The sequence below is a fragment of the Brassica rapa genome, chromosome A09 (genome assembly GCF_000309985.2).
Source record: "Brassica rapa cultivar Chiifu-401-42 chromosome A09, CAAS_Brap_v3.01, whole genome shotgun sequence".
NCBI lineage: Eukaryota > Viridiplantae > Streptophyta > Magnoliopsida > Brassicales > Brassicaceae > Brassica > Brassica rapa.
In genome coordinates this window covers 11,516,965-11,536,391 of record NC_024803.2, presented here as the reverse complement: position 1 = coordinate 11,536,391, position 19,427 = coordinate 11,516,965, and the positions used below count along the sequence as shown (strand labels likewise).

Sequence of the window (19,427 nt, the reverse complement as noted above, 5' to 3'; positions counted from 1 at the left end):
TCTTGTGTGTTAATTGTTTGGTCTGCCTTAGCTTTACCAGCTCCGAATAAAAGAATCCTTCTAGATTCATCCATTGTTTTCTTATTGATCGTTGCATGCTATTTATTGTGGGGTTCAGTTGGTATCATTGTTGTGTAGTTGGGGTTCGGGATTTACTGATTAATACTAGATTACTATGACTCTTTGTTTTTAGGAAGCCTTAGAAGGGGTTGCGTTTTTGAAGTACGGTAGATGTAGCTGGTGTAGATTCCAGTATATTGTGTTTTCTTTTTCCTATGGGATCCCATTGTAAATATATTTGGATAAGTCAAATTCTGCGGCTGTTGTTTACAAATAAGATGTATTTTTGGTAGTTAATCCCTGAGAACCGTGATGTTAGTTTTGTCTGCACTAACACAATTATTGTCACTATACGGGTTGGCAAGCTCTAGGATGTGGTTGAGAGGGACAGTATCAAGGATGTACTCGAAGAGGCCTTAACTTGATTGTGTACGATGCTTGTCAAATTCGACATCTCCAGGTCTTCTTTACTTGTCCGGATTAACACAATTTGAGGGTGTTAAAATAGTGGTATCGAAGCATGGTTGTATGATCATGCTCATGGACTCAATTTTTAAAAAGTTTTTTCGAGTCAAAAAAGGTCACAACACACATTTATAAGGTACTAGAAAATCCGTACATTTATCCTTTGGATGTAGAGGAAGGATGCCAATTCAACAGCGGTAGAGAGGATTTTGGATCTTTGTCCGTTGGATACAATATCAGATGTCCCCGAGTCTATATTCAACTCATCGCATCCGTGTTTATAAACCACAGGATGGAGGTCTTTATGTTTCCAGTCAGTGGTAATTATGTTCTCTTCCAAAATAATCGAATCATCAAGACTGGGATGGTTAATAGAGTCAAGAGATTTAACCCCATAACCAAAGAGACGAGTCTCACTTTTCATTACCTATGATTCCTATCAAACATTGATATCTTTCCCCATGGAACTTGCACAAAACGTTTAGGATCTCTACAAACTGGAGAGTTGATAAAGATACCCAGGCTTTTACAAGTTCAGTTCTCTATTGTTGTTCTTATGTTAATACTTTACCATGCTGTAATCATCCCTTTGCTTTTAATTGAAAATCTTAGTTCAAAAACAATCATGCGCATGGTTTTTTGAGTTGGTGAGTATTGACCAAAATAATACAATCATGGACACTTACTAAATGGAAGATGGTGAATATAAAGAGACTAGAGAAGAAGGAAGAGTAGTCATCCAACCATCTCCAGCAATGAAAGTTTTAGTGTTTATAAGAAAATCAATATCTGTATCAGAAAGATTCTTCTCCCATCCAACTCTTCCTTGCTTATTCGCTCCTTCTCCCGTACACTTTACCTCCACGAATGTGATTTTATCCCTGATTTTTTTTATGTAATTCAGTAATTCTCATTATATGTTTGCCAAGTATGTAACAAAAGCACGTTATATGCATAGTAAAAGAGAAGAAGCATACGTACTCTTCGCCTTTATAATGCCAAGCGTCCCATCCTTGGGGAACAATAACATTAGACATGTTGGTTGCGTAAAAGACAACTCTAGAGTAGCCTCGGTAAGCTCTTCCCAAAGCCGCCGTACCATCTCCTTTAATCGTGCAGAATTTGAACACAAATCCACTTGTGTCTTGCTCGCTTTGCCTCCCTTGCGCGGTTATGAATCCAGGTAACATTGCTCCGCTTTTCACCATTTCATCGTTCATCATTCCCTTAACGTTCATCATTGCTTTAACGTATATCACGCACTTCTGCATCGACAAACAAATAAACGTTTTCATATATTAATTCATTTGGCTATTGTGGGCCGGTATGGTATAATTTTCTGTAAGACAATTTATATGAAATTACTTCGTATAAAGATTGGCCCCCTCCCCATATAAAATCAATGGCTCCTTCGATGTAACAGTTTTTGAAGTAGTGACGGCCGACTAAGTCAGCGAGTGTGTCTTGGACACTGATGAAACTGCAGCCATAGAACCACGCCTTGTCCGCCAATAGTACAATTGATGGAGCTACCTTTATCTTTTTATATGGTACTACTGATGCTATACTGTTATAAGAGTTCTGCACAACCAAGATGCCAGTTTCTTAATATTAGACAATATTTTTCATATGATATCCGCACGTATGAAAATTAATCCAAATAATTTCCATACAAAAATGAAACAGGTTAAAGTACACCATCCGTCAATTTGGAAAAAAAAAATCACTGCTGCAAAAGTTATTCACGGGCTTTAGACATACTAATCTAGTTGAAGATAGCTTATGAATGAAAATAATTAACAGAGCTTGAATTAGTCAGTATCCTAAAACATGGATTTTGATAGCAAATATATATATATAAACCCTGACCTTGAATGTGACATTGATCGCAATGAAGTACTCGGCGTTAACGATCATCGGACCACTCGAACTGGCTTGTCCTGCATCATTATATTGAATTATCACTTCTAATGGGTTGTTTCCCTGCAATATTATCTTTTCTTTCTCCATCGGAATCACTATCTTTTCGCTGCATTTAAAACACACGTACACTGGGTGTAATGCACTCATAATTAAACTACATATGATAAGATAAGAAAGAGTGAAGATGAGAGAGCTTACAAGTAGATTCCGTTTTGAAGCTGAATCTTGATCCATTTATTGTTACCAGAGGGAACGGAGTCGATGGCTGCTTGGATGGTTTTGAAGTGAGTTGCACCACTCTGACCAACCACCACTGTCTTTCCTATATCAATGTTGAAATTTTTTGGTTGCTTGTGTTCTAAACCATGAGGAGAGATACGTGATGAACTAGCCGTCAAATTCCAAAATGATAGAGCCAAAAGACAAATTAGAAATTTCATTTGTTAAAGCAAAAGTTTAAGCTCTTTTAACGACACAACTTAGGAAAAGTCAAGTTGATTTATTTTTTTTTTGTGTTTCTCTAAACTTGATTTAAACGTCCATTTATCTACACTTCAAATGTATGTACATTCCCTACCTAATTCCAAGTATGGTTTAAAATCTATTAATTCTTATCTCTATAACCAAATGAAGGTAAATATGTACAAGTTGACCATTCTTAATATTTATTTCTTAAAGAACATATTTATTTCTTAAAGAACATATTTATTTCTTAAAGAACATACATTACAGCAACACAAAATTCAAAGATTATATCCAAGAAATGAGATTCTTTATACATACATGCACAAATATACAAGTAAATGCTTACGTAAAAATAATCAGGAGAATTAAGTGCATCTTAACTTTTATATGAAGCTTCAGAATCCACTATAAACAAAACTTATAGCACTTTTTGGGATAAGATGTTGTTAAATTTTATACTACTTTTAAATTTGTGACAGAAATTACAAAGACACTTTAAGCGGAATACAGAAATTTAGACTAAACAACAATTTTAAACCGGAATAGACCAAACCCAAAAAATGACGGAAGTAGGCCTAAAGTCAGCAAAGCAACGAGATGGGCTCAGATCAAAAGAAACCAGACTGGTCAAGGAAGAGAACCAAGCACCACGAGCTACCGAGAGAAAGGTACCTTAAAAACCTTGAAATAACGACTCTTGTAGCTTCTGACCACCCGCCCAAATCTGACCCAGACCAAGAACCCAAGCATGAAACAAACCCAAAACACCTGACAAAAGAGACCTCCGACAGCACGAGAGTAGAGCTGACCAGAAGATTGCCGTCTCCAAGCACACTCGCCGTGACCATTACACCCATTAAACCAAAATAACATATAGAGAGAGCGGATCGAAAGGTAGCTAACCCTTCAGAGACACACTGCAGGAGCCAGAGCCGCTAGAGAGTCCAATTGCCGCAAAACACAAAACAAATTCCACACCACTAAACGAGCTAGATCCAGAGCCAGCTTAACTGATTTGAGAGAGATGAAGAGGTGGAGCACCATGGATACAGAGTAAGGGAGAGCCTTCAGGTGCTAAAGCATCAGAGGAAGAAGAGGTCAACACAAAAATTGACTGAATAAGTAGGGAACAGCTCGAGCAACGCCATAACGTGAGAAAGAGGCTTTGCAAGAAGATATATTGTCATCTGTGTATGTGATAAGTTTGTTACGACGAAGTCTCCCTATCAATACAATCTCTCTCTGTAACTCAAACCCACTCAACACACACACAACGAAGAAGATGAATTCGGTATGTAAAAGGAAGATCCAACGATAAGAAATACAGATAACGTGATGCCAAAGCAGTAACGATCGCACTAGATGTCTCATATGACGGAGCTAGATTTCACATACGTTCAGCATGAGAAACTCGTAATACAGAGAGGACTGACTATGTTATACAGAAGATAAAAGCTTCGATGGCAAAACCTCCAGTAGAGACCGAGTCTTTGCCTCTCCCTGCCACGTCACTCATAGCCAATGGCCATGTTGGCTTCTTCTTCGGGAAGTCTATCGTATGGAACGTATCAGTATGACGCAGGAAGAGTCGTTATTGAGAGCTTCTCCGTGATCGTCATGAGATCACTGTTCTTATCAGCTTTTACTTTGTAATCAGTATCGGGATTTGGGGTTCTCATTCACGTAATCAAAATATATCATTCAGTAGGTCCTGGGTTGTACAAGAGAGAGAGAGATTGAGAGGAGAAAAGTGACGTGATCATAACTATAGACTTAACCAAGAAGAGGGACTTGAATAATATTTTAAAAGCTCCTCACAGTTATTACTTGTTTTTATTGATGTCTGAATTCACCTCCCAAAAACTGATATTATTAGCCATGGAAGTAACCCAGTAACATTGCATCCTACACCTTTCAAATAGTGGCTTTAGTTCAAGTGTGTTGCGGTTTGCCTTCTTCTATAAGAAGATGGACCATATATTTGACCACCTCGTTGTGGACTATCCCTGATATCTGCAAAAACAAAAACAAACAACAAACGTGAAGGGAGATTAGGAAGAATGGAAGATCTAGTTACTTCACCGAGTGGATTAAACCAAGGATTGAATATGTAACCTCGGGTTTCCGGATAAGATCTTTTAGGATAGAATGTAGGGTTAACCGAAGCTCTTTGAACAAAACTGCAGTTTGTGCTGGTGCTGCTATCTTCAACCACCCATCAATGGTGACTGATCCACTCTGTTAATGAAAAGATAAGGACGGCATATAAATGAAGTATCCACCACGCAGCGTCCAATCGTTTTTCAAAGATACGCTCGTAAAAGACTCTTAGAAACTAGTGTTTGACATTAGGACCCGATATCTCTGTCATCACCTTTCGAAAAACTAAATACAAAATTCCATCTGTGTTTTCTCAATGCAAGACATCATGATACGGTTAACAGTACCTGATGATGAACATTGATTGAGCCGCCAAAAAGAAGAATGGAGAAAGGAGAAACAATGGTTGTATCACGCAGATACACTTTGTTCGTTTCAACCTACACGAAACAGTAACATCCAAATGATATAACAAGTCACCATGTTCGTCAAATACGAAGCTAAGTATGAAATCCTGAGGAATCAAATCAATGCTTTGCATATTAACAGTCAGTTTACCTTCTCAAGGAATACAAGGAAAGGGTACTGAAATGCTTTGAAGTTGCTGTTAATAGAGGACGGATGGATATAGACTTCCCTTCTGCCATCGTACCACGCTGAATAACTCTTTGTTTGGTTCCCTTGCTTTGTCAAACTGTTAACCGCTGTCTCTGTAATTCCCTTATCATTAGCTGCAATATTAGGATATAGTCCTGCGCATAGTATAGCCTGTACATATTGACAGCTGAATTCAGATACCCACCAAAATAGATAATAGCAATCGAATGTATTTTACCTTAACAACTTCAGGTTGTTGTGAATACATATTGAAAGGTTGAGTTTGGTCAGAAAACCAGACATCAAGATTCTCCTTTTTCCTCCCTGCAAACTATGGTAAGAAACCAACAGATTGAGCTGTGACATACTGACATAAACTTGAGAAACAATTGTTTCAACGTTTGGTGCATGATGGATCTTTCCACGCAAGATCAGACACGTGTATGCTTTATACATGTGCAACAAATGGTTTAAAGATAAGTTACCTCTCCTGTTTTCGGAAGATTGATGAGCCCGATGTCTGCCAGTAATGTCCCATATTGTACTCTCATGTCTCTGATATTTGCCAGAAAATACCAATTAAGACTTGACGGATGAAGACCGAATTGTACAAGCATTCTTTCAGTCTACGAGGATTTTCAGGGACTCGTGCATATATGAAAAGTTCCTATTAAAGACTTAGCTTTAACCGTTTAAGCGACTTTGAAAGAAACCAAACAAATGACTATTACTTTCAGTCCTTTAGATACTAACACAGTTTTCACAAACTTAGGTATCCTTAGTCAAGCTTTAAAGGTATTTAGCATAAAGCAATTTAAACCATGTCAAGATAAACATGTTAATCTTTCAGAAAGTGACTCAAGTGACATCAAAACTGAAGGTTATCCCTCGAAACAAGGATAAAAATAAGAATAAGCATATTAAAATGTCATCTTTTCTGCAACTCTATGAAGATCTTTTCTAGACAATTTATAGCAACCAAGTAGGATGTACCTTATCATCCGCATCACTGAGCTACTCAAGAACTTTGATTCACAGAACCTCTGTGCAGCTTTCATTCCTCGCTGTAAATATCACAAACACAGACGATGTCATTATGCAGATAATTGATTTGCTAAAATTAATTGAACAGCCTGAATCAAGCATGGATCGGCTGGAATCAACTCATTTTAAACCCATGGTTCAAGAGGTTCTTTATTAGACGAGAAATGAACAGCTTCCTCCAGAACCCAAAAAGAAATTTGGCTGTGACGTATACAAAAGAAAACCTATTGCATATAGATAAGACAGACATATAACAAAGACGATATATCCATCGATCGTGAATCAAATAATTCTGATTCTGTAAAACACATCAGTGAATCTAATTTCAAATATCCCTTTATTACATACCTCATTCAGTATCTTCACCCATTTGTCGTATGCAACCATCATAAGGAGATGATCAGATTGTTTGTCATTGTTGTTTAATTCACTTGATTTATCCATATTATCAGAAAATAGAGCAAGTTTCACCCGGTCAACATTTTGCTTCTAAGAAAAAAAAAACACCGCATATAGAGTTAGTTGACAACCTCCTTCATGAAATCAGCCAAGTTCTGAGAATAAGTTTACCTCATCTTTGGGATATATAAATGGCGATTTGTAGCTCAAGAAAGCAGCGATCGAGAGAATAGGTGATAAGCAGCCAAATATTCCACCATACAACAGCATCTACAATTTTCAAACATGAAGTCATGATAATGGAAAGAACTACATGATGATTTCTGGTTACCTAGATCAATATGATCAAGACACTGAAAATTAGGCAGAATGTTTCTTAATAATGTTAAAGAAGACGCATGATGAAATGAGGCTAGATGTTGTGAGGAGAGAATAAATATATGAAGCAATGACAAAAGAAGTGCAACAGTAATGTTATAGAAGTAAACCTTTCCAATCAACACATCAACAGGAAGTTTTGCTAAATGATGCCCAAGTGGTGTCAATTCTTCGTCTCCTTCAACAGCACCAACCTACAGAAGACAGGGTTCATAAAAGAAGACTCAGCAACAAACTCAAATTACTTAAGTCTATGGCTACAACAGAAAGAAGATTAATCAGTCCCACGGCTAGACAATCTCACACACATCAATTATATCTCCAAGTGACTGGTCTCGTAACTTTCGGATATATCAAATATTGCTTGCTGGTTGCAAGAACTAATTACTTTTTATGTTAAAATACTTCTATTACATGGTACCTCGTGTAACAATGAAATTGCAGAGGCTATAGCACCTTCACTCGGAGGTTCCAAAGCCTAAAGAGGGCAAGTACAAAGACGAATCAGATGGCTGGCAATGTTATTTATTTTAGGCAATAAAAATAGTATAACTCGCCTTCGACAGAAAAGGCTTAATGTGACCCAAACCAAGCAATTTGATTTGTAGACATAGTTCTACTAATGGCATCCGTAGCATCTCAGGAACCTTGTCAGCAAGAAGGAACTGATTAGTTTACGGGCTAAAACCAAGTGAACTAGATACCAGGAAAAGACCAAAAAGAAAAACACCTGATAGGGACGCATTAGTTTCTCGAACCTATGGCGTGTGTACAATGAATAGCAAATTCCAGGTTTAACTCGTCCAGCTCTTCCTGTTCTTTGTCTTGCATTTGCTTGAGATATCCAATCTTCCACCATGCTTGACAGTTTCTAAGATGACCATGAGGCAATCACAAGGGAAAGATACAAAAAAAATTGTCATCAAACATCATTAACATATATAAGGACCTTTTGTTTCAATATGGAGAACTAAAAAGATATTTCAAGATACATGTACCAAAATAGCGGATAAAAATCTTACAAACGGTTTCACAAGGAAGAGGTTATATGCAAATAGCATGATCAAATGTGCATAATGTTACAATCCCTTTTCAGAGAAGGTTCGAGTTTACAGGAACAAAAGAATTTCAACATTAAGAAATACGATTTTGGTCAACAAGCATCGTAAATGGAAAACGCAACTGATTCACTAGCATTGGGAATACCTTCTGTGGATTATAGCGATTTTCCTTGTGTTTGCCACTGTCAATCACATACACCACATCATCAATTGTTATACTGGTCTCTGCAATGTTTGTAGCTATAATAACCTGAACATAAGAGAAAATGCAAAAGATGAATCAGATTGGCTTTGCAAAAGTCCATGCAACCTAAACGTATGGTCTACAGAAAAAAATCCTCCACAATTAGGGAGCAGATGCATTTGTTAAAAGCAGTTCAGCACTATATTTCAGTCTATGTCAAGAAGTACTACACCCTTTGACTATATCATCTCAAATTTTGTAAAGTTCCTCTCAGCAAGTCATAAGTGAATTAAATTCTCCGTATATTATTTTAACTTTGAGATAAATACTTCACAAATTAATCCCAAAGAAAAATTCCAAGAAGACCAAAAGAAATATAAGGAAAAAAACTTGTTCATGGAACATAGTTACTTATAATCATTTACATCTTAAACAACTATAGTGGTTATCACTCAAATTCATTTACGAGTGGGACAAAGGAAACAAGAAGTTGCGCGAGATGAGATTGAAACCCTTATAACTGAAAAACAATGCATGAATGTTTTTCAGTATACAAGTGCAAAAGCAAGGCATTAATGATAAAGTCATTATACTTGCTCATCTGGAAAAATCAATTACAAGGGACAAAGTATGCTATAGAAGAATGCATAGCGATAGTCAACAATGTATATAGTTACAGGACATCACCTTCCGTACGTCTTCAGGGGGTCGTAGAAACACCCTTTTCTGTTCGGTAGATGCTATAGAAGAATGCAGAGGAAGAAGCCAATCTGCAGAAGGTCCACGAAAACGATACGAAGCAGCTAACCTATCAAGTAACATGTGAATTTCTGACACACCCTGTTATCAACAAAACAAATGTCAAGCTGAAGCGGTAGACCAGATGATTGATTCTAATTTACACGAAAGAACTCAGTAATCAGCTTACAGGCAAAAATACTAGAATAGCTCCCTCGTTGCAAGTATCGTCAATGTGGCATATCAACTCTTCAAGAAGCTCATAGTCAATAGCATCCTCATTTAACCTTTTCTGCACAGCACTCACATGCCATTGAAGGCTCATGCATCCAGAAAGAATAAGAGGAACAGAAGCACAAACTGGAAATGTAGCGTACCAGATTTTGTTGTGTTTGATCACTGTACAAGTTGTAGTTACCGGAAACATAAAACGGGTTAAGACAGTCCTCTGAAAGCAAATAATCGTCCCCCCATCCAGCCAATACAAGATTCTTCTTTCCCCTACGGTCGTTTACAGAACCAAGCTGAAGACAACGAACCCATATGTTAATTACACAATCTATGAAGTTTCACTTACACTAATACAAGCTAAATGGGAGTACCAGTATATAAACACTAGAATCCAAATCAAAATCACACACATCTAACCAAAAGGCGTTCTCTATAAATCCCCACAAAAATGCCAAGGCCATTCCATATCAGGCCCCACAAAACATCACCTTTGTGCTAGTCGTATATTTTGGTTGTGCAAATAGGGAACATATCAATACAAATGAAACTTTCCCATCATAAGAAAACCCAGAAATAAGACGTGTAAGTGTCTAGCAATTGGTGCGGGCTACGTAGTGAAAAGGGGATTACAGAAGTATAATGGATGATTTGGTTGTTACGGATAATTTAGATACCTTGTCTTTAATGGATGAATCCGATCTGAGTGCAGCTGGAGAATCTGGAGCCAGAAGGTATCTAGTGCTCTCATAAATCTCCTCCAGAAAGTGAGTAGTAACCGGGTGTGTTCGTCCTTGAGCAGTAATCACAGGACAGTGAGCAAAATAATTTGAGAACAGATTTGCGTCAACAGTAGCGGACCTGAACCACATCAGAAGCATACATTTATATGATGTTTACTAGTATTTACGATCTGGCTTGAAAACTAAAACCCACAACACGTACATAAGGATAACTTTCAGTCTTTGCGATGTATTATCGCATGATTGCTTCTCAATCAGGCTCTTCAAAATAATGAGAAGAAAATCACCCTGTAATGAAAATGAGAAAAGAATGAAAGGTAAATTTCTGCCAGATTGTTCAACATTTGCAAAATGGACGCATCAAAATTTAAAATACAGATCTAGCATTCTTTATAGAAAGAGGAGACCGGATATGCTAATACTGCCTGTCCGCACAGAATAAGCATGGAAGCAAAACAAATACATCCTTTATTCTAAACACCAAGGATGCAAGCTTCTGGATTTCGCTGTTGCAAATAACTAAATGCAATGGATTGTTACATGCATATTTCTAGTTTTCTTTCCGAGCAGGTTCTTGCATTCTAGTGATTCATTAGATAATATTATATGGATTCTCATCTAGAACCCTTTACTAGGTGTCTAATTTTTCTTAATAAAGATCCGATTTAAGCCTGAATGAATCAGTACTCACCAAAAGAGACCGCTCGTGCACTTCATCGACTATAATATGTGTAACATCGTTCAAGGTTTTATCCCCCTGAAAAGTGTGCACAAAAAAGCAAACAGGAAAGAAAAAACAATAAGAGAGATTGATGATATGATCATAAAATTCTCTACACAAATATTTAGTGTGGCTTGTTATAATATGCTTTTCAGAATAACAAATTGTTTAGAATATCTTTGCAGCAAATAACTAATTCGACTATTGGAATTTCAATGATTTTAGTTAACCGAGATATGTTCTAAAAATCTATAATTTCTGTTAAGCAGCTGTGATATTTTACCTTTATCCAAATCACCAGAATGTTTGTTCATAAATACGTTATCATTTTAGTAGCTTTAAAGACTTTTAACACATGTAATTATTTAGTTGCAAAGAGCTTGTTAAAAAATAGAGGACGTACAGCGAGTTTCCTCAGTAGAATACCAGTAGTACAAAACAGCAACCTTGTCTTGTCACTCCTGAAGAAAGCAAAAATATGCCAACAAAAATAGGTTTAATCCGCCGCTATGAGGAACATTAATAAAGGTAAACCAAGGCCATCATCATATTACAGTGTCAGAAATGAATATCTTACAAACAGTAACCAATGTAACTACATAGCGAAGTAACAAATATATAATATATATGTATAAATATAAATATATATATATATATAATTATATATATAAATATTTATCTATATATATACATAATCTTACAACTCCATTCCACCAAAACATAGAAGAAAAAATATTCATCTAGCACCAACTTATCATGGCAGTACTGCTACACCAAAATCAGCCAGAGAGGAAGTGAAAAGAGAATGTGAAAGACCAGAAGAAATCACAATACAGAAGACAAACACTGACGTAATAGTAAGTAGTATCGGTCGATCATTATCAAACAAACAATTGAGTAGGTTTTTCATCGAAATATATTTCAGAAAGAAAAAATTCTACCATTTGGAAGTAAATTACTCCTTTCCAATTTCTTATTTTATTACTGCTGTACTTTGAGAAACGAGTCACTTTTTTACCATACAAGTATATCTACTTCAATTCTACATCATTCAATTTTGGATTCTTGAGAAAAGTGAATGAAGCGATGGAAAAGAGTACAAAACACAGTAAAATCTAACAAGCTCCTAAGATGAAAGAAAAAAAACCCGTAAAATTAAGAGGCAGACCTTGCACTTTCAAGACGAACTTGATAACCAACCAAGGAGTCATCTGAGCCTGGAGAGGATTCACAACGCTCATCAGCAACTCTTTGAGCAACAGAGATAGCCTAGACATATTACCCAGTTATTAACAATAACAAAAGGCTAACTGATATAATCGTTCCATAAATAAAAGGGACAGTATGAACTAAACAGGGAATCCCTGAATGCAACACATCTTAAGACCGAATTACTTACTGCTATTCGCCGAGGTTGTGTGCATATGATATTACAGTATCCACCACGCCCTGACTCGATCATATCATCCAATATAAATTGAGGAACCTGGAACAACGTATCAGTTAAAAATGACTCAACTGTAAGCTGGAAGATAAATTCGGCAAAAAGAGCAATTAGTGAATAGACACCAAATAACAGGGAGCAACAAGACAAAACCTGTGTAGTCTTTCCAGAGCCTGTTTCTCCGCATACTACTAAGACATCTCTTTCTTTCAGATGATGCAGTATGTCATTCTTCACTTCAGATATAGGAAGAGCAGTTCGAGTTTTCAACATATCCTGCAAACAAAGATTTGACCATGCTGAAAACATACTCCTGTGTATCATACTGGAATGAGCTAATCAGTCTAGGAAGCTTAATACATAACTCAAGGCATGACATTAACTACATGAACAAAATTCTTCTAAAGAAAAAGAAAAGACTTATGTTCGAAAATAAACAAGAATGTCTACCTTGTACTTCCGTGTTTTCTTCTTGTTTTCTTGTCTTTGTTGGAGAGATAAACATGTAGCTTCTATGTAAGAGTCTCCTGTAATACATAAAATAGATGATTTATTATATTTCATGCTAATGATTTTGGAAGTAAAATCCAGCGGAATATTGTTTAAGCAACTAAGTGACCACAGATACACCCAGGTCATACTTTTAGCTCTGTGGCTAGATCTGGCAAGACCTAGGTCATCTTTTTCTTCGACGTAAGTGTCTACCATAGGAACTGCATCGGAGATGCTACTCGACGAATCGTTCAAACTCAAACTGTCTGCCTCAAGCAACCTATCAACAAAGTTAGCTCTTCGATCTTCTTCTGTGCTTTGTACGGTACAAAACAATTCATCTGTGAAGACTCAAGAAAACTGTATTAGAGCGATTAAGATATTGCAAAACGAGAACATATGTCACATATGATATGTGTGCTAATTTAGAATGGTAATATTAGGGATATGCAAAACAGTTACGAATAATAGATTATGTCGTATTTTTTCCATTTAACTTCGTATGCTGTAATACTTTCATTCAGTAGTCAATACTGGTCTCTTTTAGCAGCCAAATGTTTTAAACAAATAGATACTAAAACTCTCATGCAAAATATAGTTGTTGTGGAGTTACCATAGAACATGCCAATGTAAAAGATAGACAGAAAGGTGATAATAAACTAAGTTAATTAATCTAAAATTATGTGGCATCGCTGGACAGGTCACTGCAAAATACTTTTTATAGCAAATAACAGGCACTGAGACAAAATTCATAAAATCACCTTGTTTCCAGATCAACACTAGAGAGGCATAAGGCTCAGTGATTGCAAAGTGAACAGGCAAATCAGAAAAGAGCTTATGGAGAGCAAATGCCGCAACTCTGTTTTGTGCATCCTGTCACAAATAACCAAAGAGCACAGTAAATTAGCATACTGATTACATGGTCAGCATATGCTCCAGGCATTGATTATTGTTTCCAATCAACAGCTTATAACTTTTGATAAGATTCATAATCAGAAGTCTCCAAAACTTTGAGCAAAATTGTTAGACATGTACACTATAGATTTTTCTCTCTAGCAATCCTACTTTATTTTACTCAGAAGTCAGAACCTTGAAAATCAAGGACTTACACTGGCATTTTCTTCCGAAAAGTTATACCCTAACTACATTTAGTAACAGGCCCTAGTTAGATACTTTAGCAACTTATTAAGAAAAAACTTAAATGTTAAAACATGGATCAAACGAGTACCTCGATAGACTCAAAAACCTCATCTTGATGAGGAAGTTGAAGAGTTACCAGACCCCCGGCTTGTCTGCTTTTACCCCGTCCACTGGCTTTCCGCAGAATGCTTACAGTATATGAGATTTTCCTTCCTTCACCAGTTACTTTGTTGAACTTTGGTGCGTCCCACCCCGACCTTTGACACAATTGATGGAGAAATGCCTTAGGGACCTTTTGCGCCTCACCCTGTAAACTTTTACATGTTAAAGAGAGAGTCGAACAATTAAAAGTGCCCAGCTAATAAAAGGAGCAGCGCAGGAAAAAAAACAAGCTTACACCTTGTATACAGGAATTAAATTCCACATCTACTTACTGGATCAGCATATGTGGCAAAATGAAAACTTAACAAACAGGCATAAACACAATAAAAACATTGATAAAATGAAAACTAAACAAGCAATCATAAACAAAATCAAGCATTAAACACCTTTAAAATGTTATTGTATTTTGTACCTAAAATGTATTTATCCTACAATCTTGTTCGATAAAAAGTTACCTTCTTCCAGATGCCCTCTAGTTTCCCGAGATTTTCCTCACTGCGTAGTTCTCTCATCTTTTCCTTCTTCTGCAATTCCAAGAGTTCATGTGGCGATGCTTCATAATGCGGGACATCTACTGAAAACATATCGTCAAGCGCCAAGTACTCTGAATTATCATCCGATGCAACTACTTCTTGTCCCGGGGAACATGAGGGAAGATCTTTACGTTGATTTTCCTCAGATCCACAATTCTCAACAGGATTTTCATCCAAGACCGGTTCATCTAACGGCTGAATAGAGTCAGCATCTACTGCCTCATGAACAGTATCGGGCATGGGAGAGGCTATTTCTTTTTCTGTAGCATCTTCGAAAGCATACTCACGCTGAAATTCAGATTCTAACGTTGCTTCAGATATTCCTGCAAAACAAACACGTATAACACATGACATTCTGCACCTATTAACATGATTGACAGACTGATTACTCAAAGATTACACTTAACCAAGAGCAGCTATCTCTTGCTTGAGCTTTCGAATGGCTAAGCCTGCTTGCTCTTGTCCTTTTTTATCACGCTTATCCTTTGCTTTTATAGCATCTGATCTTGCCGAATAGTATTCTTTAGCAATCACATCAAAAGCCCTCGGACCGGATGCCTAGTATGAGTTGTGAAAACAAGATATCACAGCAGAGAACGACAATAAAATCAGGAACCAATATGGTTCTGCAAAATTAATTGACTGAAGTCTGTAGTGTAATATGATCATCATAAACAAATTCAGAAAGTTTCCACTTCTACCAAATGTGAAAGAAAATATATAACTTAGCAGGTTCCGACCAGCAGAGCCACAAAATAGCCATGACAGATTATATACTAAGCTTAACGCAAGTAATATATTTTCAGCAAAACAATATTTCGTGATCTCAATTCAAGAGCTTCCAAATATTTATCGTTTTGTACGGTGAAAGCTTTATCTTCTATCGGACCAAAATAATGAGGGAATATTTATCCTAGAGTAAGGAGCATGAAAGATAACATGCAAGAAAACAGTGAAAGTATCCCACATCAGTGACGGACATAGTCTCACTAAGTAGTCAACTATTACATTCCATCAATGATGGAGAGGAGCCTAGAAAAGAGTTGAATTACCTCCCTGCTGGAGCCAACACCATCTACCTCATCTTCCCAAGATTCCAATTCCTCCTAAAAATTTGAAGTCAATGAGCAAAGTCAATATTATATTGGCGCTACGCTAGAACTATAATGTATCATGCTTTTGGAAAGTTGAACCATTCTAATGTGTACCTCCTCCTGTCTTCTCATATACTGACGGATCCAATCAGCTTGCGATGACTGGTCAGAACGAAGAGCATCCTCATCTTGCTTCCCCTTCACTTTAACCAAAACTTCAGGTTCCTCCTGCTTGAGCTCGACTGAAGAGTCAGAAGGCTCATTCCAATCTTCCCTTGAGGTCAATATCACACCTACAGAACCACCTGCAACACCAATGGGAAGGTACAAGATTCAATACAACCTTCAGAAGTGTCCATGGGTGTGACTATTCAATACCTCCGGTAGGAAAGCGAGAAGCTCCGGTGGAAAACTTCACCGGCAACTCATGACTCGGTAAGTTCAAGCAGAGCCAATCAAGTGCAGTCTCAAACGTTGCTCCATCCTTAAACACAAACACACACATTGTATCAGGTACTCACACTATTAAACCTAAACTAAAATTCCAAAATCCCAATAAATGCAAGCGTTACTCTAAGAGAAGAGAGAGCGAGCTCAATCTGATCATCAACGAATCCTTCGCAAGAGAGCTTCTCATAGACAGTATTGAGTTTCTTCGCCTTCTGATTTTTGGAAAGCGCGCTGTGGATAGGTGCCGGAGCCGGAGGAGCGGTGCGGCCGGAGTTGAGCAAGAGCCGTCGCAAACGGTCCTCGTTCTCCGCCGAAATCTGAAGCTTAGGACCTGAGGAAGGTTTCGGTTTCGAAGACGATGATGATGAAGATGAAGAAGCAGCTTTGTTGCTTTGCTTCTGAGGTTTCTTCTTTGGAGCCATTTGCTTCGTCTCCGATCAATGAACTGAGAGGGGCGGAGGAGAATATTGAAATTGGGTAGCGAAACACTCCGCGGAGGAAATAAATATTACTGGGCCTAATGGGCTTTATTCTCAAAGCTCAAGTATTGTTTTCGATACAAATAGTGTTCATTTCGTCTTTTAAATGGTACTTTGACCTGCATGCCTGCACTGGTGTATTTTTTTTAAAATATGATGTTATTTATTTATTATATCATTATTTAAGGTTGGATACAAAACTCAAATTCTAAAAACTAAACTGATCCCAATTCGAATAAGTAATACCAAATCTGAACCGAAATTGATTAAATATATAAATTATTCAAAATTTTGATATTTGAAAAACTAAAACATAATCCGATCGAACCGAATTTTAGGTATTCAAAATAGATTTGTATACTTATATATATATATATATATATATACTATTTTTAGATTTAATATATATAAAAACATCCAGAATATATATGATATTTTTAAGTTCATTTAAATACTTGAAAATATATACAAATAATCAAACGTAAATATCTAAAATCGTTAAAATATACTCAAAACTTCAAAAATACTTAAATAATTATTAATTATCTATCCAAATATTTAAACTAAACCAATTTATATGTTAAGTGCTCTGTCATATGTTATTCAAATTTATATGTAATATATACTGTTGTTTATAGATTTTTAAAAAATTAAAGCATATAATAAATTTTAATTTTTTAAAATAATTTAAATTGGTTATCCAAATTCGAACCGGATCCTCAAAGATCTGAACCGAACACGAAATTCCAAACAGACCCGAAAACGAACCCGAACGCCCACCCCTAATTACTATTATATATCATATATGTGTCATCATAGGTTACAAAAATATATGTTATCATATATTAATCGTATTTTATATGTACCATCAAATAAGTAATCTTATAATTAATAATCTTTTATATGTACAATCATATAAATAATCACATATATTATATTTTTAAATTTTAATGTGAAATATAAAAACCATAATTTAAGTTGGTGTTTGAAATTGGGCTTTGTATTGTATTTTTCTTATATATATTGAAAACATTTTTATAATGGTTATTGGAAAATATGTTAGTAAAAATCAAATTTTGAATATGTGTATATTTTTTAAATGAATTTTTGATATAAATCAATTTTAAAATATTATTTTGATTTGAATATGTATATCAAGTAACATAAACTCATTACTTTTTAATAATGTAATAGACTTCTAATTTTTTTAATAGCATAAGTCCATTATTTTTTTTCTAACTTACTTCTATCCGTATTTCCAAACAACACTAATTTTTTAACTACTATCTAAGTTGCCAAACAAAAGTTTAAAGTACTTCTAGTTTAATAAGATAAATTCATTTCTGTAAAACATAAGCTGTTCATTTATGTCCAAACATTTTTTTTACAAAAGAAAAACCATAACATACTATTAATCATATGCTAACTTATATGTGCGATATATGTATTAGATTTATAAGTTATAGCTTTTTATATTTTCGATTTATCAATGATTATAAAATTGGAATATGATATTTTTGTTATACTTTTAATTAATATATTTTTTTTGTACGTAAGTAAAACTTATGAAAAAGTAAAATATTCAAATTTTAATAATCATGATATTAATTCAAAATTATGCATTTAATATTTAATTTTTTATATTGGATTTGGCAATCAAAAATATGTTTCAAGATACTCCAAAGATAGTTTTTTTTTTTTGACGTCACTCCAAAGATAGTTTCTTACTGATTTTATTTACTTTTAATATTTAAATATAAATATAGTTAGAATTTTCATGATCGGCTTGTTTGATTACCTCTTGATCTAGTTTAAATGGACAGCTGACAAAAAAAAGTCAGAATTTTCAATCAAAAATTTGTAGCAGTTAACTCACAAAATATTTTTCCCTAGTATCATGTATTTAATATTTAATTGTAATATTTTGTCAATCAAAATGTTTTTTTTTTGTAAAAAGGTTTTCAAATTAAAATATTAAGAAAACATACAATGTATGGTGGCAAAATCATAAAGTTTGAGAAAGTACGATGAGACATGCTTCTTATTCAACCAATCATTAGCTTACAAAGGATAAGTCAATCAAAATTTTGTTTCAATCTACTTGTGATATTTTGTTTTCTTTATCATTCAAATTTACATTTGATAACAATATGTTTCATAGATTATTATTATCATATAAGCATTATTTTTTGTTAGAACTAATCAGTTAATGTTCTATTTCATATATTATCATGAAAACTAAATTATCTAAAGACTCATTCCAATTTATTTTCAAACTATAATCATATTTAAACAACACAGACCACATGTTTATACATCTTCCCATTGATGAACATAAGTTTTAAAACTTATAGGACATTTTCAATAATCCAGCAAACCTTCACATTTTGAAATTTTTCGTTCTCTAAAAATATCTTGAAATCCTCAAAATTTAAAATTTCAGTATTCAAAATTTCAAAATACTATTTATTTTTTATTTTACTCCTTACAGTTATGTATTTTACATATAATTTTACTAATATTATTT

The 19,427-nt window shown here is 35.2% G+C and overlaps 2 protein-coding genes across 2 annotated transcripts; both read right to left on the bottom strand.

Annotated features, from left to right (window-relative positions):
- Positions 1–63: 63 nt before the first annotated feature.
- On the bottom strand, positions 64–4,337 carry LOC103838773 (putative pectinesterase 10). Its single transcript, XM_033279706.1, has 5 exons — positions 2,647–4,337; positions 2,395–2,554; positions 1,891–2,106; positions 1,507–1,790; positions 64–1,406 (listed from the first exon to the last, which is right to left on the bottom strand). The coding sequence occupies exons 1-5, from the start codon at positions 2,886–2,888 to the stop codon at positions 1,211–1,213; spliced, it is 1,098 nt and encodes a 365-aa protein (XP_033135597.1). The 5' UTR covers positions 2,889–4,337; the 3' UTR covers positions 64–1,210.
- A 325-nt stretch (positions 4,338–4,662) lies between these two features.
- Positions 4,663–16,911, bottom strand: LOC103838638 (DExH-box ATP-dependent RNA helicase DExH7, chloroplastic). The gene is made up of 34 exons (XM_009115089.3): positions 16,544–16,911; positions 16,350–16,455; positions 16,086–16,276; positions 15,930–15,983; positions 15,285–15,435; positions 14,800–15,200; positions 14,271–14,489; positions 13,804–13,915; positions 13,192–13,383; positions 13,001–13,077; positions 12,704–12,826; positions 12,506–12,592; positions 12,275–12,375; positions 11,510–11,567; positions 11,077–11,142; positions 10,588–10,673; positions 10,320–10,503; positions 9,792–9,938; positions 9,605–9,706; positions 9,364–9,516; positions 8,638–8,742; positions 8,162–8,302; positions 7,989–8,078; positions 7,853–7,909; positions 7,542–7,625; positions 7,225–7,323; positions 7,003–7,143; positions 6,604–6,674; positions 6,096–6,165; positions 5,849–5,941; positions 5,572–5,781; positions 5,361–5,453; positions 5,029–5,151; positions 4,663–4,926 (listed from the first exon to the last, which is right to left on the bottom strand). Exons 1-34 carry the CDS (start codon positions 16,841–16,843, stop codon positions 4,846–4,848), a joined length of 4,368 nt encoding a protein of 1,455 aa, XP_009113337.1. The 5' UTR covers positions 16,844–16,911; the 3' UTR covers positions 4,663–4,845.
- Positions 16,912–19,427: the final 2,516 nt, after the last annotated feature.

Coding starts and splice junctions, on each gene's coding strand:
- LOC103838773 (XM_033279706.1), bottom strand. CDS start 2,888: ATGAAATTTCTAATTTGTCTTTTGGCTCTATCATTTTGGAATTTGACG. Junction 2,555..2,646: donor CTTCAAAACGGAATCTACTT/GTAAGCTCTCTC, acceptor TTTTAAATGCAG/CGAAAAGATAGTGATTCCGA. Junction 1,407..1,506: donor TGGCATTATAAAGGCGAAGA/GTACGTATGCTT, acceptor AAAAAAAATCAG/GGATAAAATCACATTCGTGG.
- LOC103838638 (XM_009115089.3), bottom strand. CDS start 16,843: ATGGCTCCAAAGAAGAAACCTCAGAAGCAAAGCAACAAAGCTGCTTCT. Junction 15,436..15,929: donor GTGTTGGCTCCAGCAGGGAG/GTAATTCAACTC, acceptor AACTCATACTAG/GCATCCGGTCCGAGGGCTTT. Junction 15,201..15,284: donor GCAAGAGATAGCTGCTCTTG/GTTAAGTGTAAT, acceptor TTTGTTTTGCAG/GAATATCTGAAGCAACGTTA.